Source organism: Leopardus geoffroyi, chromosome A3 (assembly GCF_018350155.1).
Source record: "Leopardus geoffroyi isolate Oge1 chromosome A3, O.geoffroyi_Oge1_pat1.0, whole genome shotgun sequence".
Classification (NCBI taxonomy): domain Eukaryota; kingdom Metazoa; phylum Chordata; class Mammalia; order Carnivora; family Felidae; genus Leopardus; species Leopardus geoffroyi.
The window spans coordinates 102752996-102777100 of record NC_059336.1 but is presented as its reverse complement, the minus strand read 5'-3'; the positions used below and the strand labels follow the sequence as shown (position 1 = coordinate 102777100).

General features: G+C 46.3%; 1 protein-coding gene, 1 long non-coding RNA gene and 1 other non-coding gene across 7 annotated transcripts in view; 2 read left to right on the top strand and 1 right to left on the bottom strand.

Moving 5' to 3' along the window:
- Positions 1-326: 326 nt before the first annotated feature.
- Positions 327-8127, bottom strand: LOC123581124. 2 transcript variants are annotated; one of them, XR_006703612.1, is made up of 5 exons: positions 7866-8127; positions 6491-6537; positions 5536-5711; positions 4679-4735; positions 327-671 (listed from the first exon to the last, which is right to left on the bottom strand). It is a non-coding gene; the product is annotated as an uncharacterized LOC123581124 (long non-coding RNA). The 2 variants fall into 2 exon arrangements; XR_006703611.1 differs by lacking the exon at positions 327-671 and having other exon boundaries at positions 3949-4735.
- The window catches only part of CHCHD5 (coiled-coil-helix-coiled-coil-helix domain containing 5), a 43895-nt gene continuing 27293 nt past the window's right edge, over positions 7504-24105 (top strand). The window contains exons 1-5 of one of the 4 annotated variants that reach the window (XR_006703606.1): positions 7504-7744; positions 8815-8955; positions 9056-9221; positions 17204-17362; positions 17731-18038. Coding sequence is in view for 2 of the 4 variants with exons in the window: in XM_045446857.1 (XP_045302813.1) it covers positions 8804-8955; positions 9056-9221; positions 12078-12101 (342 nt within the window). In the remaining 2 variants the exon portion in view is untranslated. Of the gene's footprint in view, positions 7745-8797; positions 8956-9055; positions 9222-12077; positions 12255-17203; positions 17363-17730; positions 18039-24105 lie in introns of those variants that run through there. The other 3 variants (XR_006703605.1, XM_045446858.1, XM_045446857.1) reach the window with 3 other exon arrangements.
- TRNAK-CUU lies at positions 16107-16179 on the top strand. The gene has a single exon. It is a non-coding gene; the product is annotated as a tRNA-Lys (tRNA).

Here is a 24105-nt window from a genome sequence, read left to right as displayed (position 1 = left end):
GTTAAGTGGAATCTGACACCCGTTCAACAGCAACTGCCCGTTTTCCTCGGGCCGTCATTCTAGTTTCTGTGAGTGACTAGATACCTCGTATGAGTGAGATCATGGCATAGTTTGTGCTTCTGTGACTGGCTCATTTCACTTAGCATAATGTCCTTCAGGTTTACTTGTGTCGCATGTGGCAGAATTTTTTTTTTTTCTGAATAATATTCCATTATATGTAGATAGCACATTTTATCTGTTCATCTCTCGATGGACATTTAGGTTGTTTCCGTATCTCAGAAATAATGTTCATATACTATATTTAATGTAATATCATCAAAATACCATTTCCATATGTAATAAACTTATTGAGATATTTTACATTCTTTTTTCATACCAGTCTCTAAAATCCAGTGGCTGTTTTTCCTGTGGACAGTATTTCAGTGCATGGATATACTGTCGTCCCCTGTTGATGGGTATTTGGAAAATTCCATTCTTTGGCTATTATAAACAGTGTTTGCAATACATAACTTTGTTGTATTCACTTGTGAATGCATGCTCTTTGATGTTAAACTTCACTAATAATTCTTTCTTGAGTCTGGCTTTAGGTGTTTATTACTAACTGTAAGACAGATCAGGGTAGACTGAGAAGAATATCCATTCAAAGGATATCCTGGCTTTGCTTCATGAGACTGTTGGAAAAAAATAAGGAAAAATACATTGTACCTATTGGCTGATACTTCCACCTACTGTTAGTATCCCAGCTAAACTTTTTAGATTCATCACTAAAATTGACATTGGGGCAACTCATAGAGCTTAGACATATTTCACCAGTTTTACATGCATTCATTTGTATCTGTGTGTACAGTTTTGTTCCGTTTCATTCATGTGTAGGTTGGTGTAACCACCAACATAATCAAGACACACAACTATTCGATCACAAGGCTCTTTCAAGCTTTTACTTTATAACTACCTACCTCTGTCTCCCATCTTTAACCCCTGGCCACCACTAATCTGTTCTCCAGCTCTAGAATTTAGTTATTTCAAGAATATCAGAAAAAAATATATTGCATAAATGGAATCGCACAGTATGGGACCTTTTGAAATTGGCTGTTAACAGTCAATGCAATTCCCCTGAGATCCATTCAAGTTGTTGCATGTGTCTGTCAGTAGTTTATTCCTTCTTACTGCCACTCAGCATTCCATGATATGGAGCACAGTTCATCATTTGCTTTTGGGTTTTGGTGGATCATGCTTTTTGGTGTCCTAAGAACTCTTCAACCCTAAAGATGTTCTCCTATGTTACCTTCTAAACATTTTACAGTTTTATGCTTTACATTTAAATCTATGATCCATTTATCCATTTTGAGTTTTTGTGTAAGATGTGAGGTTCAGATCAAGATTCTCTTTTTTTTTTTTTTTTTTTTTGTGACAGGATTGGGTGATATATTCTGTATCTCTTGGAATGTTGGGTTGGTACAACACAAATCACTATATGCAGTGACAGGATACAGGTATAGACAAGATACGCATATGAATGGAATGTTGTTATAAAACAAGTGTCTTTTTTTTTTTCAAGATTAATATTTAGTTAAAAAGTTCATTCATTTTGAGAGAGAGAGAAAGCATGAGTTGGGGAGGGGCAGAGAGAGGGAGACAGAATCCCAAGCAGGTTCCACATTGTCAGCGCAGAGCCCGAGTGGGGCTTGAACCCAAGAATGGTGAGGTCATGATCTGAGCCGAGTCAAGACACTTAACCAACTGAGCCACCCAGGTGCCCCCCCCGCCCAAAAGTGCATTTTTAATCAAAGAGCTATACACAAGATGAAGTAAATTATTTGTCTCTGTCAAGAATGTTGATATAACAAAAATGAATTGCTCTGCTGTGGTCTTTGAAAGTAACCTGAGTTTTATTTAATGGACATGCCATACACCCAAGTGGTTGTAACAGGTACTACAAGATCTATTTATGAAAAAGCTTTCAAGTATGTGTAGTACATCTTTTGATGGTAAGAAGCATTCCTGTTGGGAAAATGTTACAATGAGGACAGTGTCAGTGGGAGCAGTACCCAGTACCCATGTGGGACCCACCAGGTGCCCCAGCCCAGCCCTGTGGTGTGGGTAAGGCAGTACAGGACTGGGGAAGAGACCACCGCACTGATGGAAGAGCTGGTACAGGCAGGAGTGCTTCACACATTCCCACAGGCTGTCCACACTGCCCTCGGCCTCTGATCAGTCTCAGTAAGTCTTTTGACAAAACTGCAAGTATTAATTACTGACAATGATACAGAGGGCGGCCTGTGGCAAAGGGATGTAGGGTTTTTGGCCTTGGTGTCCCAAGAGGAGAGGACAGACACACCCAGGTGATGCGAGTGGAGGCAGAGATGGGAATAATGCATCTACTAGCCAAGGAACTCCAAGGACTGCCTGCGACCACCAGAAGCTGAGAGACAGGCATAAAACAGATTCTTCGGAGCCTCCAGAAGGAGATCAACTGCCAGCCAGCACCTTGATTTTGGACTTCCGGCTTCCTGAACGTGAAAATGCATTTCCGTTGTTTTAATCCACCAGGTTTGTGGTAGTTTGTTATAGCAACCTCAGGAATCTAATCCCGCTGAGGCTCAGCTCCCTATGGAGCACAGGTTAGATGGCATGAGTTCTAAGTGTGCCGTTTCCCAGGGTGCCTCCATGTGGACAGAGATTGGTGAGGAAGCCCAGACTGGCTGTAAGGGAACCAAACCACTTAATTAATCCTTTCCATGCTTCCTTTTCCTTCCCAAGTGGTGTAGGGTCTTACTTGAAACATCAAATATCACTTTTTTTTTTTTTTTTTTTTTTAAGGGAGAGAGAGAGAGAATCTCAAACAGGCTCCTCACTCAGCACAGGGCCTGATGTAGGACTTGATCCAATGATCCTGCGATCATGACCTGAGCTGAAATCAAGAGTCAGATGCTCAACAGAGAGCCGCCCAGGTACCCCTCAAATACCACTTCTTGAAGGCAAAGCCAAGAAGTGAGGGCAATGTTCTCTAATCTAGGATGGGTTTCTGCACACTTCCCTTTCAGCCTGTGGCCCACAGCTCTGGAGGACCTGGAAGAAATTGTCACTGGGACCCATTCATCAGCTGCAGCTTCTGAATCTGTATCTCCTATGCCTCAAACCCCATGAATCTGCAGTGGATGAGGAAGGCACAGGCAGTGCTGAGGAGGTGGCCAGGCCCACTGGGAACCCCAGCACCAGGCAGCAGCCCAGGGCAGGAGGAAAGAATTGCCCTGAGTGAGCGGTCAAGGTCTTGCCTAAGACCAGTCCCCGGGAGGCAGAACAGAGCCCAGCAGACCTCACCACGAGGGCACCACACCCTCTGTTCTGCAGCACACCCATCATCACCTAGGTTGTTAAGCTAGTACTTGTCAGTTTCTCTAGGACAGAGCCATGACTTTCACCTCTTCCCAAACCCTCCCTCACCCAACACCCTTAATACAGGCCTGTGTGGAGCACGGCAGGACCCAACAAGTGGACCCTCTTCCAAGCCTCACTGGCCACTGTATAGACTGACAAATGGCTGGAATCCAGAAGCAAGAGGCAGGGATGGGATTCATTGCAGTTCCCAAGAATCCTAAGTCTTTGGGCTCCGGAAGAAAAAACCTGGGAGACATGGGATCCAGGAGACACTGGTGAAGTGAAAGTTAAGCTTCAAGGAAGGCATTCCTTTTTCTCCGTCTTTTTTTTTTTGTTTTTTTTTTTTTTTAAACTAAGGAGCTTAAGTGGCGCCTGGGTGGCTCAGCCGGTTAAGCGTCTGACTCTTGATTTCAGCTCAGGTCACGGTCTCAGTTTTCATCAGGGTCTGCGCTGACAGTGAGGAGCCTGCCTGGGACTCTGTCTTTCCCTCTCTGCCCCTCCCCTGCTCTCTCTCTCAAAATAAATAAATAGATCTTAAAAAAAAAAAACCTGAAATTATTTTTAAAAATATGGAGAAAAGAAGCCAGGAGACACCCCCCCACCCCGATTCAGAGTGTATGGTTTCCTCTAACAATTACCTGTGCCACTATTTCCAGAGGAGGAGTGGTCCTGAAGCTCTACGTCACTAGCCACCTGACCAGTGAGAAAAGATGTAATGTGGCTGGAAGAGCGTGACTGCTCACTGCCGTCCTCAGCCTGGAGATTTCACGTGTATTGGGCTTGTCAGGATCTGCCTCCCACCCACCATGTCCTATAAACTTAAGATCAAGAGGGAGAGCTTCTAGAAAAGGCAAAATAGAAAAGCCCAGAAGATGAAGGTGGCAGTAAAGCCACCTGAGGGGACAGAAGGAGCTCTCAGGAGTCCAGGAGACCCTCTCCTAATTACAGTGCTCTTCTCATAACTCCATTAGGAAATCACTGACACACTCAGGCACCATCCCTTCCTGCCACGTGGGCCCCTCGGGGGATCAAGAGTCAGGACTCACTTTGTTGCCAGCTCACAGATCATCTGGTCAAAGTTGTTTCTGTGCTGCCATTAGTGGTGGCTCTTACTCTGGCCAGGGATCAAAGCACTGAACAACTCCTTCCAAGTCAGTCACATTCAACAAGTGCACTCTCCCATCCACCACCCGGTACCCACCCATCACACTCCCTGCCTCTCATCAAATCTGACATGCCCTATCTGGAGGACTATATCCTCAGTGACATACACAGAAAGACAAACACCACGTGATCTCACTTACATGTGGAACCTGAAACAGCTGAACTCATGGAAACAGAATGGTAACTGCCAGGCCTGGGGTGTGGGGGAAATGGGGAGACGTTGGTCAAAGGGTATAAACTCAGTTGTAAGATGAGTCAAGTTCTGGAGACCTCACTTGAAGTCTGCTAAGAGATCAGATCTCAAATGTTCTCATCACACTTAAGAAATGGTAACTACATGAGCTGATGGATATGTTAATCAGCTTGAATGCAGTAATCATTTCACAATGCCTACGTATATCAAAACATCACACCATATACCCCCCTTTTTTTTTTTAGTTTAGTTTTTTTTTGAGAGAGAGCAAGCAAGCAGGGAAGGGGCAGAGAGAGAGGGAGAGAGAGAATCCTAAGCAGGCTCTATACTGTCAGTGTAGAGTGCAATGCAGGGCTTGAACTCACGAACTGTGAGATCATGACCTGAGCTGAAATCAAGAGTCAGACACTTAACCGACTGAGCCACCCAGGCGCCCCATTCCTTTTTTAACAGTATAAATTTTTGTCTATTTTAGTCGCTGCTGTTTCCCCAACAGCTAAAACAGTTCCTGGCACATAAAGCAGCACTTAATAAGTACCATTCGAGTCAATGACTGGGTCTCATCTTATCCTCACGCAATCCTGCGAGCATATGGTTTCATTCATTCCATCACTACTCTGCCAGACCCCATGCTATGGGTGGGTGGGTGGGAGGAAATCCAGTGGTGACCCTAAGATAGATACAAGGCCCCTTCCCTTGTAAAGTTCCAGGGTCTTAAAGCAGGCAGAAAATAAGAAAACAATTACAATACTAACAAATTCTGATAAGGCTAGAAAGGGAAAGTACAAAGTGCTCCATACCATCTGCTCTGCAGATGTCACTTCGGTTTCTGCTCACAAGGGCATCCTGAAGCAGCTGTTCTGGAGGAAACTGAAACCCAGAGAGCAGAGAGATTCTGTCCAAGATCTCTGATTCAAACCCAGGTCTGCTTCACGCCAAATCCCATCGTCACTTAGGTTTGCCTGACATTCGATCCCTAGAGAGAAATTTAGTTACACTCTTGTGCTATAGGCCAAAAACAACCTAGAAGCTTGGGGGCATAGGTGTCACACTCCCCAGAATGTATCTCTTGCTGGGGTCTTCATCTTCTCTACTTATGAACCCAGATCTTTGAACCCCTTCCCTTGAGGAAGCACATTACCCAGACTTCGAGATTAGACTCGAGAAGTGGCAAGGGACAGGTTAAGATTTCACTTAAATGTGAAACATGAGGATTCAGTCCACATTTGAAGCCAAAATATTCTCTGTCACTTATGGGGTTTCCTCCCCTTTTCTCCTACCAGAAATACACTTGGAGGTTTTTGCAAGTAAGGAGGGCTTTGGGTGAAAAGCTTTCCTCCCGTGCCCATGGCTCCAAACCTGTCATCTGAGGCAGGTTCAGATGGCCAGTGGCACAATCTTATACCAAGGGCCAACCAAGAGCAGCAAAACCGTAATAGCCTCCTCCAACAGCTCTCACTTTTCCAGAACTCCTGAGGGTCCAGGCTGTGCCCTAAACTGTTCACATGCACTATGCTCTATGTAAAAGATGTCACTATCATCATCCCCACTTTACAGATGAGCAAGTACACAATACTCCAAGTAATTGTCACTTGCTCACAAGTAGCTCTTGCTCCTCAAACACCAAGATGAAGTGCATTTTATGTTCATTTTGGCCAGAGTCTGGGAAGACCCCTACATATTAGACTGCTGGGCTGATGCTTAGTCTTTGCCCAAGGGATACTTGCGCCCAACCTCACAGGTGGGGAAACATACCATCAGGGCCCACACTGGAGGACAGGACAGGAGGTGGAAACAATACCCTGCCAGGAGAAATCAGAAAGAATTGCGCATTAAAAAAAAAAAAAAAAAAAAAAAAAAAAAAAAATTAAAAAAGAAAGAAGGGTTGCCTGGGTGGCTCTGTCGGTTAAGCGACCGACTTCAGCTCAGGTCATGATCTCACAGTTCGTGTGTTTGAGCCCCGCATCGGGCTCTGTGCTGACAGCTCAGAGCCTGGAACCTGCTTTGGATTCTGTGTGTGTGTGTGTCTCTCTGCCCCTCCCCTGTTCACACTCTCTCTCAAAAATAAACATTAAAAAATAAAAATAAAAGAATTACGCATGCCCATAATCACGTGGAGACATTATTAAAATCAAGTCCGGGGGCGCCTGGGTGGCTCAGTCGGTTAAGCGTCCGACTTCGGCTCAGGTCATGATCTCGCGGTCCGTGAGTTCGAGCCCCGCATCGGGCTCTGTGCTGACAGCTCAGAGCCTGGAGCCTGTTTCGGATTCTGTGTCTCTCTCTCTCTGACCCTCCCCCGTTCATGCTCTGTCTCTATCTCAAAAAATATACGTTAAAAAAAAAAAATTAAAAAAAAAAATAAAATCAAGTCCGGCCTGGCTCCTGGGCTTATACCTAGAAGGAAGGGGTCTGGTCTGGGTAACCCCGGTACAGCCGGTGGTTCGTCCAGGCCGGCTGGTCCCACTCTTGCGACCCCTATTCCCGCCGCTCCGTGCGCGCGCACGAACCAGCACCCCGAGGGTACAGGGAGCGCTTGTGCAAAACAGATGGTGGCATCGCGGCGCTATGCATCAGACTCCCAGCGCCCAGCAGCCCGCAGCCACGGTGCCCAACCTAGCCACGAACGGGGCCACGCTGATAGACTGCGGTAACCACTCTCCACCAAATCCCAGTGGGTGGCTAAGAGCGCGCGCAGTAGCGGCCACGCCTTACTTCCGGTGCATTGCGGCACCGCCCCCGCAATCCGGAAGTAGAAAGAGGCACAACAACCGAGTCAGACTGGGAGCCCGCGGTGGCTGCGCAGGCGCTGCCAATACAGGCGGGACCGGAAGGAGACACAGGGCGCCGCCATGACAGGTTGGTCCTAAAGGGAACGAGGCAACTTGCCGGTTCTGTAACCGGAAAAAACGAGGCAGGGACCGCTGACCTGGGCGCCGCCATGACAGCCTGCACCGGAAAAGGCGGGGCTCTTCTCCCTGACTGATTTCCCTCCGGCACCGGCCTCGAGATGTGAGTAGTGGGAGCGCCTACCTCCGATCTGCCGCTTCGCCCCTTCCCTTCCCCAGTGACCTAAACCTAGGCCCGCACTCCGGGAAGAAGGATTGGCCTCTTTGTTCCTCGGAGAACCTACCCTTAGGGCCCAGCGCCGTCTATTACAAGCTCCATCTCCGCGTGGAAGAGAGAGGGAGGTCCCGCCCTCTGAACGTTTAGGCTCCGCCCCTGTTTCTCGTAGTAACTGAGGACTTTCAGGCCCATCCCTAACACCCAGTCCCTGCCCCCAGGATCTAAGGTCTGGTCCCTCACTCACCCTGCAGACTTCAGGATTGTCTCAGGACTTTTACGGTTTTTATACCCGTTCTTAGAGCTGCGGGCTCGTCCCCCTAGCTCACCTGACCATACCTTTTTGAACCTGCAGATCTGTGCAGTACCCCAGATCTGCCTTGTAGTGCCCGCAGACTTTTTCTTAGATTTCTGATTCCGCTCTGGATTTCTAGATCTTGTTCCCAAGAGCTTCTAGGACCCTCCAGAGCTGTCCCAGAGCCCCATCTTAATCCAGGACTTCCACATCTCTAGAACTCTGAGACCCACCCCAGGATCCCCAAACCTACCCCAGGGCCTCAAGTCTCACCTTCAGTAACCCTGTCCTCAGGCCTAATCTTGAAGACTCTCTGGTCAAGAGACGCTTCCCCAGGACCCAAGATCTCACCACGTGGGCTTACAAACCTCTTTTTAGGACCTCCAAATCCTTTAGGGTTCCCAGGTTTTTTCCCCCTAGAATTCAGTATATTTAGGGCCCTGTTGAGGGATGCCTGGACTCCCAAGACCCTTCTTGCACGATCCCAAGGCTTGCCTTTGAATAATTAGGTCTTTTTTGGAAAAGATCTCCGCTCTCTTCCCAGAAGCCCTCCAACCTGTTCCACATTCCCCAGGGCTCATGCCTTACCTCTCCCTCCACTTCCCTGACCCTATCCCAGGATCCTTCAGACTCCCTAGTGTTCCTGCTTCCACCTCCAACTCAGACCAGAACTCCCTTTCTTGTCTGTTGCTTGGAATTATCCTCAGCCCATTATGTTCCACAGGCAGGCGGCCCTGGAGGTCACTGCTCGCTACTGTGGCCGGGAGCTGGAGCAATATGGCCAGTGTGTGGCGGCCAAGCCTGAGTCATGGCAGCGGGACTGCCACCACCTTAAGATGAGTATCGCTCAATGCACATCCTCCCAGTGAGTGTGGGCAAGTATGAGACAATGTGTGGCGGGAGGTAGGGGGCGAGGTGGGCAGTGGAATGGAAGTCTGAATGCCTGAAATGCCCTACCTCCACAGCCCAATCATCCGGCAGATCCGCCAGGCCTGTGCTGAGCCTTTTGAGGCCTTTGAGGAGTGTCTTCGACAGAATGAGGCAGCAGTGGGCAACTGTGCAGAGCACGTGCGCCGCTTCCTGCAGTGTGCTGACCAGGTGCAGCCACCACGCTCACCCTCGAATGTGGAGGTGAGGCAGGGGCTTATCAGTTCTAGTTGCTCTGACTAAAGACCTGGGAGTTATCCCCAGCCCCACCCTACCCCCACACAGACCTGCACTGTGTGCATCCAGAATCCAGAACAGGATCATTTCCTGCCCCTTCCCATAGCCCCTGCTTTAGTCCAGCCACTTTCCTGACCTGTTCACCTCCAGGATCCCTGCTCCAGCCTTTTCCTTGGTCTCCCTGAATCTCGTCTTACTTGCCTCCATACAGTGGCCAGAGAGAGCATAGAGGAACTAAAAATGAATCACATTACATGTTTGCTTACATGTTTGCTCTTCAATAGCTTCCCATTCACATTGAGAACAAAATCCCAGGTCCTTGCTGGGTTCTCTGTGTTCTTCCTCAGGCTTCCTTACCTGCTCTCTGTTCCCTTCCTCACTGCCCCTCAGCTGTACTGGGATGGGGGTGAGGGGGGTAAGTCTTACTCTCTTTAATGAATATAGTACATAAACAGATATGCAGTATAACTATGGTATTAAAATTTTGTGGGTGACTGCAATTTTTTAAAAAAATGCCTGTAAAGACCTCATGGGGAGCAGTAATAAAAACAAAGTTGAGGGGTGCCTGGGTGGCTTAGTTGGTTACGCATCCAGCTTCAGCTCAGGTCATGATCATGCGGTTTGTGAGTTTGAGCCCTGCATCGGGCTCTGTGGTGACAGCTTGGAGCCTAGAGCCTGCTTCAGATTCTGTATCTCCCTCTCTCTCTGCCCCTTCCCTGTTCCCTCTCTCTCTCTCTCTCTCAAAAATAAATAAATGTTTAAAAAAACAAAGTTGAGAAACACTACTTTAGATGTTCACTGTCTCCCCCCCCGGATGGACTGTGAGCTCCTAAGACAAAAGTCACATTTTGTACCACCTCCCTCTTAACACCCTCTCATTTGGGCCTCCATGGCTCTGTATTATCCCTTTTAATCTATTCTCTCTGATGATTCCAGAGCAGTCCCAGAGGAAATCTGACCATGTTCTGCTTCCCTTAAAAAACTTTTCCATGACTCCTCATTTCCACCAGGCCAGATCTCAGTTCTGGAACAGCTTATAGGTCCCTGCATGGTGTGGACTCTGGCCCCACCACTCCCTACTTTCCATCTCAAGCTCTGCGTTCCAGCCCCAGTGAACGTGCATTATTCGAGTGCATGCATGTCTGTCCTGCTGGCAGGCTGTTACCCAACTGTTTCCTTCTGCCTGGATTGCCCTTCTAGGCCACCTGGCTACTTGCTATTCCAACTTAGATATCACCTCCCTCTGGAAATCTCCCATGCTGGCCTATCCCCATCCCCAGGCACCCATGGTCTCTGAGCTCCCTCCATCATGGCTTATATCTTACTGCCTGTCACTGCTTCATTCCTATTGCCTGTTGCAGAGAAGTTCTTGGCTAAAGGTTGAGATACCTTTCTGACAGGCCCTGTAGTCCTTGTTTTGTTTTGTTTTGTTTTGTTTTGTTTTGTTTCATTTTGATAAGACAGCAATAAATGAAAAGTTCAGCCGACACTAGCACGACTTTTAATTGTTTTTTTTTTAATGAATATAATTTATTGTCAAATTGGCTTCTATACAACACCCAGTGCTCATCCCAACAAGTGCCCTCCTCATTGCCCATCACCTACTTTCCCTCTCCCCCACACTCCCACCCTTCTTCAGTTGTTCTCTGTATTTAAGAGTCTCTTGTGGTTTGCCTCCCTCCCTCTGTGTTTGTAACTATTTTTTTGTCCCCTTCCCCCATGGTCTTCTGTTCAGTTTCTCAAGATCCACATATGAGTGAAAACATACGATATCTGTCCTTCTCTGACTTACTTCACTCAGCATAATACCTTCCAGTTCCATCCACGTTGCTGCCAATGGCAGGATTTCATTATTTCTCATTGCCAAGTAGTATTCCATTGTATATATAAACCATATCTTCTTTATCAGGACTTTTAATTCTTAGAAAATATTTAGTAATTTCATACCGTTCACATAGTTTATTAGTCTATATGTTGGTCATACGTTAGCATTGTTTTTTTTTTTTTTTTTTTTTCTGAGTTGTTTGGGCATGTGAACAGTAAAGACCTCACCTTCCCATCTTAGGGCTAGTTGTTCCCTCCCTACATAAGCAGCCAGCCTCTCCCTGGTCTTCCCTGTGGCCATCCTGCCCCGCCCCCCAAGTCTACTCTCCCCTGGCGGCCAGAGGAACTTGTAAAAATGGCAATTAGGTCACATCTCTCCCCTTTACAGCCTTGTCATAGCTCTTCAGTGCACTCAGAATAATTACCACCACACCCGCTCCTCCTCCCCATCCTCTTCCTTCTGGGTAATAGCATCCCAGGTGCAGGTTTCCCCACCTGATTGCGGGCAGCGAGATGCCAGTCTCTTCTATTCTCTGGTCTGCAAAGTGGCAAACATGTAGCCAGTCTCATCTCAGAAAACATGATATAAGGACGTCTTATGTTCATGTAGCTGACAGAAGTGCTACCTCTACCTCCCCCTCCACACACCCTGATTTACTTTTCTTTGTAGAACTTACCCAGTTGACATATTTTTAGTTGTTTGTTTGTTGTCTGTCTCTTCCTTGAGTTAGAGATTTATGCCTGCTTCATTCAGTGCCCTGTAACAATGTTACAGAGGAGGTGCTCAGTAAATATAGTAATTGGAGCCTTCCCTGCTCCCAGTGACAATTCACTGTGTCTCACGCGTTCACATGGCAGATGGCATGGTCCTCACTTAATACTTTCCCCCTCCAGACTGTGGACTTGGCAAGGGCAGCCTCTGCTGCAATCTCCCCGGTGGTGGTTCCAGGGCTGGGCACAAAGTAGGTGCTAGTAGATATTGATGTGTTTTTTCTATAGGCACAGCCGCTTCCTGCCTCCTGAGGACTCTTTGAGCCATAGGAAAACTAGACGTGAGTGGCCACTTGATGCCCCCACCCCTGAAGAGTGGCCAGGTGAAGTCATGAGGACCCTGGATGTGGGTCTTGCTTCTCTGGACAGCAGGACTTACAATAAATAAAGACTCTATATACCGGGCTTTGATTCCTGCCTTCAGCACCTGAGGGGCCCCTGAGAGCTGGCTGGGCAGAAACCCTGCTCCTCTGTTCCCCAGCTTCACTTACTGTGCCAAAGAAGGACGTGTTCACCAGGGTTAAGCTGACTCCTCTTCTTCCCTTGTTAACTCTGCCAACGGCCACTTCCTGTCTCCTGCACAGACATGGGAAAAGGCTCTCTCTCCCTTCCACTTTAGCATTTACCAAGTCTTTATTGAGTGTTTACCTGAGGCTTGGAGGGCAATAAATATCACACTTCTTTTCCTTCTGAGTTTTGAGCCAGTTGTGTGATAGACATGCACACTAGGCAATGGGGCTAAAAATAGTGGCTTTATTATTGAAAACGGCTGCATTGTGGAATGTGGCTTAGAGTCTGCTGCCCTGGACTTCTGCCTTTGTTTGTGTTCTTCCAGAGTACAACCCTGAGAACCGGAGAGCAGATAGTATATTTGGAATGTGTGATTCCAGAAGCATTTGGAAGGGAGTGGGGAGGTGAGACAGGAAGGCAGCCAATAAAAGGTGCATTATCAGGCCAGTCACCACCATGGTCAGTGGGCTCAATCCAAGGGGCAAGGAAGTTGGGCTATAGATCAACTCCCCATCTGTCATTGGGGCTGTTACCATGGGTGTTGACCATCTAGCACCTCTGCCTGCCCCATGTGTTGTCATGTGCCCTGCCATCAAAAAAGCCCTGAGCAGAGAGTAGTGGAGAATCAAGTAAGCATTCAGGGCCCAGAAGAATGCTGAGTGGATGTGGGCAGGGACCAGCAATGGCTGCTGCAGCTCCTGAGCATTTCTCCTCAGGAGTCCGTGTTCTGTGGGCCCAGCTATTTGATTACACGCTCCCCAGTAGGGGCATGTCCTAAAGGACAGAAGGCAGACAGACACGTATGTAGGAGAAAGAACCCCAGGTGCCTAGTTGGTGTGCCCAGGACCTGTAGCCAGATTCATTCAGACATGTCGCTTCCCCCTGTGGGTGACTCCAGACTTCCAGAAATTAGAAGTGACTGACCAGTAATGACTGGACTGACTATTTGAAGCCTAAGTCTTGTGCTCTGGCTTGGAAAAATGAGCTAGAGTGTCTCCTTAGGATTTGATCGTTAAGACAAAGAAAGTTGTCACTTGGCTTGGGAGCTAAGGTAGAAGTCCTGCCATCAGGGTTGTAAGAGCTAACAGATGCCAGGAAGCCCAAAGCAGGGAAAACCCAGGTAGAGGGAGGATTGTGATTAGCTTCTGTGGTCCCTAAAAGGGCTGCTTGGGTCTTGCTGGCTTTCTGTTCGCAGCTCCAGTTTTCTTGGGCTGTGGATTGAGTCCTCAGATTCTTTGTATTCAGCCAACCCCACTTTGCCTGGGTAAGCTTGAGTGGGGTTCTGCTCCATGTAGCTAAAGGAACTGTGATAAGAACAGACAAAACAGGTCGAGACTATGTAGAACCTCTCAAAGTGGCCTCTCTCCCAATAGGCTAGACCAGCTTCCTTATCTGGTGGTATCAAGGGTCCAAGAGAGCAAAAATGGAACCGTCAAAGTCCGTTTTTACCACTTTCTGTTGGTCAATGCAAGTCACAAGGTCAACCCAGGTTAAAGGGGTAGGAGACTCCACCTCTTGATGGCATTTGGCTGCAAGGAATTTTGCCCACATTTAAACTACCATAGGAACTTTAATAGTTTCTATTCCTGTGGTGAATTGCGTTTAGGAATTTTTCACATGATCTAAAATTTCAAACTGCCATCGAGTTGTTTATAATAACCTCATATAATCTTTTTAATGTCTACAGAATCTGCAGTGAAAGCTGCTTTCTCATTTCTGACATTGGTTATTTGTACCCTCTTTGTTTTCTACTTATTCAGTCTTGATTAGTTTACCAATTTTAATCTACACAGAATTTACTTTTGGCTTTGTCGATGTTCTTTGTGTTGTGTATTTGTTTTTAATTTAATTATCTTCTTTATAATTACCTTTTTTGGATTTAATTTTGTTTTCTACCTTTTAAAGTTTATCTTTCTGAGAGGGAGAGTACGTGTGTGCGCACGAACACACGCATGCACACACACACACACACACACACACACACACAGCAAATGAGGGAGGGGCAGAGAGAGAGAGAGAATCCCAAGCAGGCTCTGCACTTTCAGCACTGAGCCCAATGTGGGGCTCATGAATGGTGACATTATGACCTGAGCTGAAATCAGGAGTCAGTCACTTATCTGACTGAGCCATCCAGGCACCCCTGTTTTCTACCTTTTTGAAATGGAAGCTTAGCTCACTGAATTTTAGCCTTTTTTTTCTTTAATGTTTATTTTTGAGAGAGTACAAGCGGGGGAGGGACAGAGGGAGAAAGACACAGAATCTAAAGCAGGCTCCAGGCTCTGAGCTGTCAGCACAGAGCCCAATGCGGGGCTCGAAATCATGAACAGTGAGATCATGACCTAAGCCGAAGTTAGATGCTTAACCAACTGAGCCACCCAGGCACCTCATCTTTCTTCTTTTCTAATGTATGTATTTAAATTTCCCACAAAGCAAGCCTTTCTGTTTTGCATTTTTCATTGATCCCAGCTTATTTAGAAATTTAAAACTGTATTTTTAAATTCCTAAGCATATGGGGATTTTTCTAGTTATCTTGCCTAATTGCAGTTGGGCTGGGAACACATTTTATATGGTTTCAATCTTTTGAAATATGTTGAGACTTTATGGCTTGGCATAGGGTCAGCTTTTGTTAATGTGCCATCTGTGCTTGGATCATAATCCTTGGTTCATGATGCACTATCTTAGGTTGGGTTCCCCCAGAAATAGACTTTGAGGCAAGGCATTGGGAGATGACCCCAGAAAGCACTGGTAAGGCTGAGGGAAGTGAAACAGGAAGGGAAAGCATACATCAAGGCTGCATTATCAAGCAGATTATCACTGGGCAACAGCTTAATTCTCTGGGGAACTCTGGGAAACAGTGGAGAACATACCTTCCCACTCAAGAGGTGGGGGGTATTTATACACTAACCCCCATCAGTCATTTAGTTCAGGGTCACTTAGGGGACTGGAGTTTCAAATTCCCTGCTGCTTCCTGTTTGTCAGATACAGAGGCAGAGTGGACTTTGGTGGAGAGAAAGCTCTCTAGCAAAGAGCAGCTGCCTCAGTGCAGTTCACTTCAGTGGTAGCCACCCTGTGGCCATTCATCACAATGGCCACCACCCATTGCCGCAGCCGCCATTGCCCCAGCCTGTCACGGCTGCCTTAACAGCAGCCACCATCATCTCAACTTCCTTTGCTGCCTGTCGATGCTGCTGCCACCCATCACTGCATCCTGTCACAACTGCCATTGGTGGAGGTATTGCAATAACAGGAATGCTTTCAAAATGCTTGACTAAGTTCACAAAGAATGACTACCTTCAACCAAGTAGGCCACCTAGAAGTGGTGGGCATGAAGGCTGAGGGAGTATTGAGAACAGTGTGGGGAGGGACAGGTGGCGGTGTATGGGGATGTGTGCAGATGCTGAAGTGGTTGAGTGAGCCGATGACCCTCAGGATTCTGAGGAGGCAGAAAATGGCAGTCAAGGGAGTGCAGAGGTGAGGAGGTAGGGTTTGTTAAGCAGAAAGCAGATGTTCAGCAATCTCCATTTCACCTTGGTGGTTGAACTGAGGATCTGTGCTTGCCTTCGAATACACTGACTTTGTTGATAAAGTCATCAGAATAAGAAATAAGTATTTCAGTCAGTACTTCCCTTCAGTGGGCAAGCAAGCACCTTATTTATGCTGTGAATAGCTTTCAGTCAGAATATGCACAAACAGAACCAGATTCTCTAAGGAAGTTTATAATCCTGAAAGAAAGCAAGTTGGCAGGGCACCTGGCTGGCTCAGTTGGTAAAGCATGTGACTCTTGATCTCAAGGTCATGGGTTCAAACCCCATGCTGGGCATAAAGCTTTAAAAAAAAAAAAAAAAGAAAAAGAAAGAAAAAAAAAAGCCAGCTGGCTTCTACCATAAAGTATGCTGCTTTTAAAAAGTCTGAGCCCACACCCTACAGCAATTAAATCAGAATGTCTTAGGGTGAGACCCAGACTTTGGTATTAAAAAATATATACCAAGGGGCACCTGGCTGGCTCAATCAGTAGAGCATGTGACTCTTGATCTCTGGGTTATGGATTCAAGCCCCATGTTGGGCATGGAGCCTACTTTAAAAAAATGTCTATACTGATTTGAAAATCTATTTCAATGTGCAGGCAAGGATGAAAAGCGCTGTCCTAGTGGAATTTCTCAATTTTGGTTGACTGTGTTTTATAATATTAACGTGCTTGGAATTAAGGTTTGAAAGCTGTTGAGCCTATCTGGAAGCCCCTGATGACACAGAGAGCTGACGAGTGTCACAGTAGTCTTTCTTTTTTAACCCAATAAATATTTGCCAGTGAGGTGGTGACGTGAAACAAGGTCAGACCCAAATAATTTGAATCCCTTCTTTCTTCTCTGATGGGCCAGACATTATTGGATGCATGGTATGTCAGGTCAGCTGGACAGAAGGAAAGAGTGTCACTTTGAAAAGTATTAAGAAGCGGCAAGAGCGTCAAGGATGTGGGGCACCTGGGTGGCTCAATCGGTTGTGTGGCTGACTTAAGCTCAGGTCATGATCTCATGGCTTGTGAGTTTGAGCCCCGCATCGAGATTTGCGCTGACAGCTTGGAGCCTGGAGCCTGCCTCAGATTCTGTGTCCCTCTCTTGCTCTGCTCCTCCCCCACTCATACTCTGTCTCTCTCTCTGTCTCTCTCTCTCTCAAGAATAAAAAAAAAAATAAATAAATAAATGCCAAGGACATGGACAAGATTGTGTAACAAAGGGATCTGCCCTCCTGAGGCTCCCAAGGGCAGATGCCTGGACGGTTGATGGAGCTGCTCTTGCTGCAGAGTGTGGGCAGATAGTCTAGTCCAAGGCAAATCTCGTACTTTCCAGGAGAAGCCACTGAGAATAACACCAGGACTGTGGAGGAGCAGTGCACAGTGCTGGTGAGAAAAAGGGGTAAATGCAGACCAGAAAATGAAGACCAGAACAACCCCAAGCATCTGTACCCAGCAGAGCACAAGTCCCATGGAACCAGGCCCAGGCAAACGTGTATGTTCTTGAGATACATAAATGAATGTTCATTTATTTTGAGAGGGAGAGAGTACACATGAGCATGAGTGGGGGAGGGAGAGAGAGAGAATCCCAAGCGGGCCCTATGCCGACAGAGGGTTCAATATGAGTTGAGTTTGGGGCTCACTCCCATGAATCACGAGATCTGACCTGAGCCAAAATCAAGACGTGGACACTTAACTGACTAAGCCACCCAGGCACCCCTTTAAATGAAAGACTTTAAAAAAGAGAATGTAAACCCAATGGTACTGATTAAAAAGCAAATTATCTAGGTTGAAGAAAAAATAACGACATATTTTTTTCTTCTGACAATACGGTAAGTTTGCTTTTTCTCTTTCCTTTTACAGTAAGAATTCTCTAAACTGCCTGCAGTCATGAGGACACCCTTCTTTTCTTCTATGTGGTGGTGAAACCAAAAATCCTAATTATTCCATGATCAGTGCTTTTGTCAAGAGGATACTGAGCTTGATGTCATCACATCGGACTGACACCAGGAATTAGTGCGATGTGGGCTTGCTGAGCTGCGCGTCAAAGCAGATTTTACGTAATGAAATAAAAGCGATCAAGTAAAAAAAATCTCATTAAATGCTTCTGTGAATTTTGAGGAAATGGAAATGTGACCAAAATGCACATTATGAACACCTCAATGTCACAGGTAAGTAAATTACATCTCTGTTTTAGCAATGTTGTGCAGAAGATGTCCAGGATGTCTAACAAGTAAGGTCTTTTCACTTTCCTTGCTAAGAAACAGAGACTGAATGGGATGGGTTGCATGCCCGCCAAATATGCAGAGAAATAAGGAAAGTCTAGTTTGTCTTTGGATAAAGGATCAGCAATCTTCTACGTCTTCTGTGATTGCATTGCAGTAGTCATAGGAGTTGAGAAAGTTGATTGAAACTCCATTTTTCGAATCGAAGTACCTGAGAGCTAGGGGGCACATTTGTTGTTGCTGCCACGCTGCAGTGGACTAACTATAGGAAGACTAACTATAGCATGAATAACTAACTATAGGAAGACCTGACAGAATCGGTTTTGCACCCTCAGGGGCCAACACATCTGTTTCCAGAATTTCCCCCTTTTGTTAGCCCACAGGACATTTGAGCTGCACTATCTGAATCTGGAAATGTGCAATATCTGAATCCTTAAGGGAAGGATACTGTATGATAATGCCTGCTTGTTTGTGTGGTGTGCCCACCCCAGTTCAGTGGCGGCTAGTTTCCACTGAGCATTGGTGTCTTTGGGGGAGACCGAAAAGCCCCCATTTTTGATAGATTTAGAAGTACTCGCCCATCTTATCCTGAACTTGTGAGATTCAGTCTCCGTGGGTGCTTTCATGTCTGCGCACTGTGCGCGAGCTCACATTCCTTTCTGCACAGTTGCTTTCCTAATCCAGTTATACGCATCCTCCCATTTGTCATCCACCTGCCTCAATCACTGGATCTGTGTTTCAGTGACATCTATGTCATGCTGGTGTTGTTACGTAATCATTCTCATTTTCATTGTCCGAACTCCTAGAAAACACAGTCACGCTACTCAAAGTGCTAAAAGTTAGACTAGTGTGGTCTCTCTAGAGAGCACAACAGTTAACCCACAGTCGAAGACAAACTGTTGGCGCACCCGGGGGGCTCCGTTGCTTGGGCGTCTGACTCTTGATTTCAGCTCAGGTCATGATCTCAACGTTTGTGGGATTGGGCCTGGCGTCTGGCTCTGCATTGACAGTGCGAAGCCTTCTTGAGATTGATTCTTTCTCTCCCTCTCTCTCTCTGCCCCTCTCCACACGTGCACATGCTCTCTCTCTCTCTCTCTCTCTGAAAGATAAATACACATTAAAAAAAAAAAGACTATTAACACACAACTACAGTGCTCCTCAGCTGCACACATAAGTCCTATCATTCAGAGTGATGTGGCCATGCATGATTCATTATTTTGAGTCACAAAATATAGACCAGGGGTGGGGTGGGGGTGGGGACAGCAACAGCAACTATGGAAAGTAGTCAACTTCTGAAGTTCAGTCTCCACTCAGACTTTTCTCCCAAACTCCATGCTTGCAATCGACTGCCTACCCAGTGTCTCTATTTTGATGTCTTGAAACTTCTCAGCCTTACCAAGTTCAGACCTGAGTCCCCGATGCTGCTCCTAGAACCACTCCACCTTCAGCCTTCCCTAATTCATGTGGTTCCATTCTTCCAGCTCTTCAGGCCGGCTTGGAAGGCTCCTTGATTCCTGTTTTCTCAGCAGCCAGTGCGGTAGGAGATCCTGTTGGCCCCATCTTCAAACAGAGCCACACTTCCTGTTACCAAATCCAGCACCAGCCACTGTCACTCTCCCTGGGTTTCTGCAGCAGCCTCCTCCCTACTCTCCCAATTTCTACTCAGCTCCCACCCCTGGGCAGGTTCTTAGTACGATGACCAGAGGGATCCCTTTGAATATGTAAGTCAGAATAGGGGCGCCTGGGTGGCTCAGTCAGTTGACCTTCTGACTTCGGCTCAGGTCATTATCTCAAGGTTTGTGAGTCTGAGCCCCATGTCGGGCTCTGTACTTTCAGCACAGAACTTCGGATCCTCTGTCCCCCCTCTCTCTGCTCCCCTATGCACGCATACACACTCTCTCTCTCAAAAATAAATAAACGTTAAAAAAATTGCTTTAAAATGTGTAAGTCAGAATAGACGTCACTTCTCTAAAACTGCCAAGGCACGTCATGTTACTCAGAGCAAAAGCCAAAGTCCTTACACTCACCTCTAAAACCTGTGTGATCTGGGCACCCTCCTCATCATTACTTCTGACCTCGTTTCCTTCCAAGTTCCTGGCCACATGGAATTCTTCCTGCTCTTTGAACACTGCAGACTTGGCCCTGCCTCAGGGACTTTGCATAATTGTTTCACTGGAAAACTTCTCCCAGATAAACATGTGACTGTCACCTCTAGGTCTTTTCTCAGATGTCACCTTCTTTCCGTCCGACTTAGCATAGACACCTACCTCTTACCCTGAACTTCTTCACCCCATCACCTCTTTTCATATAAGGCACTTATTTATTGGGCTTACTGTTTATTGTCTGTCTCGTCCACCAGAATGGGGCAAGAATTTTTGTCTCATTTGTTCCCTGGTATATTCAATGCATTTAGAATAGTGTCTAGTACATAGTAGGTGCTCAATAAGTGTTTTAGAATGAATGAAGAGGGTGGTCACCATCCTCTGTTCGGATTATATCCTGGGAAGTGCGGCTGTAGTTGTCGTGAGGTACAGGGTCCCCAGAATAGTGGTGAGTGGTGGGCTGAGGTCAGGGGCCTAGTGGTCACCTGCAGCTATGTCTCACCTCCTGCCCTAAATGGTGCTAGCCAGGTTGATCACGGTTGCAGCATTGTCTGGGGAAGAAGGTTCAGAGGAAATATAAGTATTAGAAGACAATCAGATCCCTCAAAGGTGGTCAGATAAGCGGAGTGATGGCAGAAGGTTGTGCTAGGTTGGGTGGTAGAGAATGCCCTTTGAGAAGATGACGTTTGTTTGTTTTTTAAATGTTTATTTTTGCGAGGGATGAGGAGGGGCAGAGGCAGAGGGCGGCGGGGGGGGGGGGGGGTGCGGGGCACAGAGGCTCCAAAGCAGGCTCTCCACTGGCAGCAGAGAGCCCAATGCGGGGCTCGAACTCAGGAACCCTGAGATTAAGACCTGTGCTGAAGTTGGATGCGTAACTGACTGAGCCACCCAGGTGCCCCGAGAAGATGACATTTGAGCAAAGGACTTGGCGACAGGTCCTGGGTGTGGGGTCAAATCCTAGTTAGGAGGGGGGAGGCAGCAATGGGATGTGGTAAGTTTATTTCTCTGCTCGACAAGTAATGCTCTAGAGCTCAGAGTCCTCCATGTGACCTTCTGTACCCATTGAGCAGATGAAGGAAGAGAGAGAGCTTGAGGACCACAGGGAGAATTTTTAGGGGCCAGCTCTAGCCGTGCTGCTGTACATCACTACTGCCATCAACCAGAGCTCAGCCCTGCTTCAGCGCAAGGCATGCCGGGAAATGTGGCCTACCTGTGTGCTCCAGAGGAAAAGCGGGTGAGCACTCGGCCTCGTCTCTGCCACACTAGAGACCTTGCACAATTCGGGGCTGATACTCAGTGCAAAACACATGGAACAAGGGGCATCCACTGGTGTGGATGGAGGAGATGTGTGGCCTAGAGCAGCCTTTCTGGAAGGGAATGTGGAACTGTCTTGCTCCATCTATCGGAATTTATGCGACAGAAACGTGCGTACAAACGTGAATGTACAGGAAAGACCTTGCAGTATAGATTTAATAATGAATAGTTGGAAACATTGGACAAATAATGGTTTGTCTATAAAATGGGATACATATAATAATTTAGAAATGAAGGTGGATCTCCTTATATTATCATTTGAACATATGTCTAGCGAAATGCAAATTATAATATCTCAGAATATTCATACACTAATTTTAAAAATGAGTAATACTTGCATGTGGTCCCAAATTCCAAAGGTACAAAAGGCTGTGCATTGCACAGTCTTTGCTCGTGCTTTGGGTCACTGAGTTCCTGTCTTTGCAGGCACCTAGTGCTACCAGTTGCTTGTACCAGTTGCAAAGCATCTTACACATACACCAGCAAACGCATTTATATGGGGGCACACTCCCCCATATATATGTCTGTGTATTTTTATTGCTCCCTTTTTTATACAAATGCTAACTTACTACACATGTTCTTCTGCACCTTCCTTTTATCACTTAAAGATTTAACTTGGCAACCATTCCATATCACTACATAAATAATTCTCTCGTTCTTTTTATGGCTTCATCATATTTCCATATATGGATATACAAAAGGAATTACTTTTAAAAATAAGTATTTTTACATAGAACTGTATAAAAGGTATCCTCAAACTTCATAGCTCTTGCAGAAGTCAAATGACGTCCATGTGGTTATACTTTTTCCGTCCTCATCCCTGCAGCTCTGGACGGCTGACCCCTGACAAGGACCCTCTCCTTGATCAAATTTTAATCAGGTTCCTCTGGGCCTCTCTTTGACTAAATCTCAGCTTTGACCCCCCCATCCTGTGTCTGGCCTTCCCAGCCCAGTCTCAGCAAAGAATTCTACGAAGTCGGTTTAGTGAGAATCTCCTCACCTTTGATATCTACTCAAATTCCTCACGCCCTACCTTTGATTCTGGGTAAAGGCAAGAATTGTTGATGTCCCCTCTTAGTAATTTTCCATCCACCGACACTGTTGGCTGCACATCCCCACTTGGCCTTGGATTCAGAGTTGAGCCAGATCTTGCTCCCCGGTTGCCATATCCCTATTGCAATAGCCCGATTAAAGTCTTCCTTACTGTTTTAACAAGCGTCAGATGATCTTTTCTTTAACTGCCCTACTACTTTCTTGAACCCCTTCTTCCTTTGTCTTTCTTCACACACACTCTGCAGGTCTCCTCCTCCTTCTCTGGCTGTTCCTCCTCCTTCTCCCACCCAGCCATCATGTGGTGGTATTTTTCAAGGCCTAAACCCCATCTCTTCTATTCTCTACTCTCTGCAGTGATCTCATTCATTATAGAGCATATTAAATCACTGGCTTGTAGATTGTTATCACTAGCCCAGGCCCCAGCCGTGGGCTTTCACTTGACTGCATAGACTTTTCCTTAGATTTCTTTTTTTTTTTTCTTAGATTTCTTGACGGGAACACTCAGCCCCAAGCTGTCTTCCCAAGCTTGTAATTTCCCTCGGCCGCCACGCTCTCTTTTGCTACAGCGTCGTGGACCCTGGGCCCGGGGTGCTTTTGCTCTCGATGGCTCAGTGTGCTCAGTTAATTGCTACTCATCATTCAGACCTGAGCTCAGTCAGTCCAGAGCCCCTCAGAGTCTTCCCTGTCCCTGCCCTCTTCACAGGCCCAGATTCCACTTCTGTGTGTTTTCATAGCAATACCTACACCTCTCATTCGTGACCTCCCTTGAAAAAGGAAACATCAGGCAGATCTGGGTTGAGAGATACCATGTGAAGAGACTGTTTTGGACTCTTCAAAAACATCAGTATCATGAAAGAAAATACCCACGGAACAGTGCTTGATTAAAAGAGACTGAAGAGATATTACCCTTGTGCGGGCAGTCTCTCAAAGCCATTATTTGGACAGTTGGGGACATTTGAATAAGGACTGGATATTGGATAAAAGTATTGAAGAAATGTTAAGTGTCTTGGGTTTGATAATGATATTGAGTTAACATAGAAGAATGTCCTTCTTAGGAGATACATATTGAAGTGTATAGGGTTGAAGTCTCATAACTTACTCTCAAGCAGTTCAGGAAAAAAAATGTGTGTTTATATATCCCTATACCTATATCTAAGTTTAGATATGTGCCTATACCTATCCTTCATATACATGTATATTTATACATAAGTACATGTATATATACACGTTACATATAAGCAGGTATCTACAGCTATGTCTGTCTAGAAAGAACAAATACGGAAAAAGGCTGAGAATTGATGAATCAAGGTGAAGGGTATGCTGTACTGTCCTTGCAGCATTTTGTAGGTTTGAAATTTTCCAAAATAAAAAGTTGGGGGGAAATGAATGATCACATAAAGTACAAGAAGCATTGGAGAAGAACTTCTTGATGACTGTTGTTCAGGCCATCATCATCCTCTTTTTTTTTTTTTTTTTATTTTTTTTTTCAGTTTATTTATTCATTTCGAGGGGGAGAAGGGCAGAGAGCGAGGGGGACAGGGAGA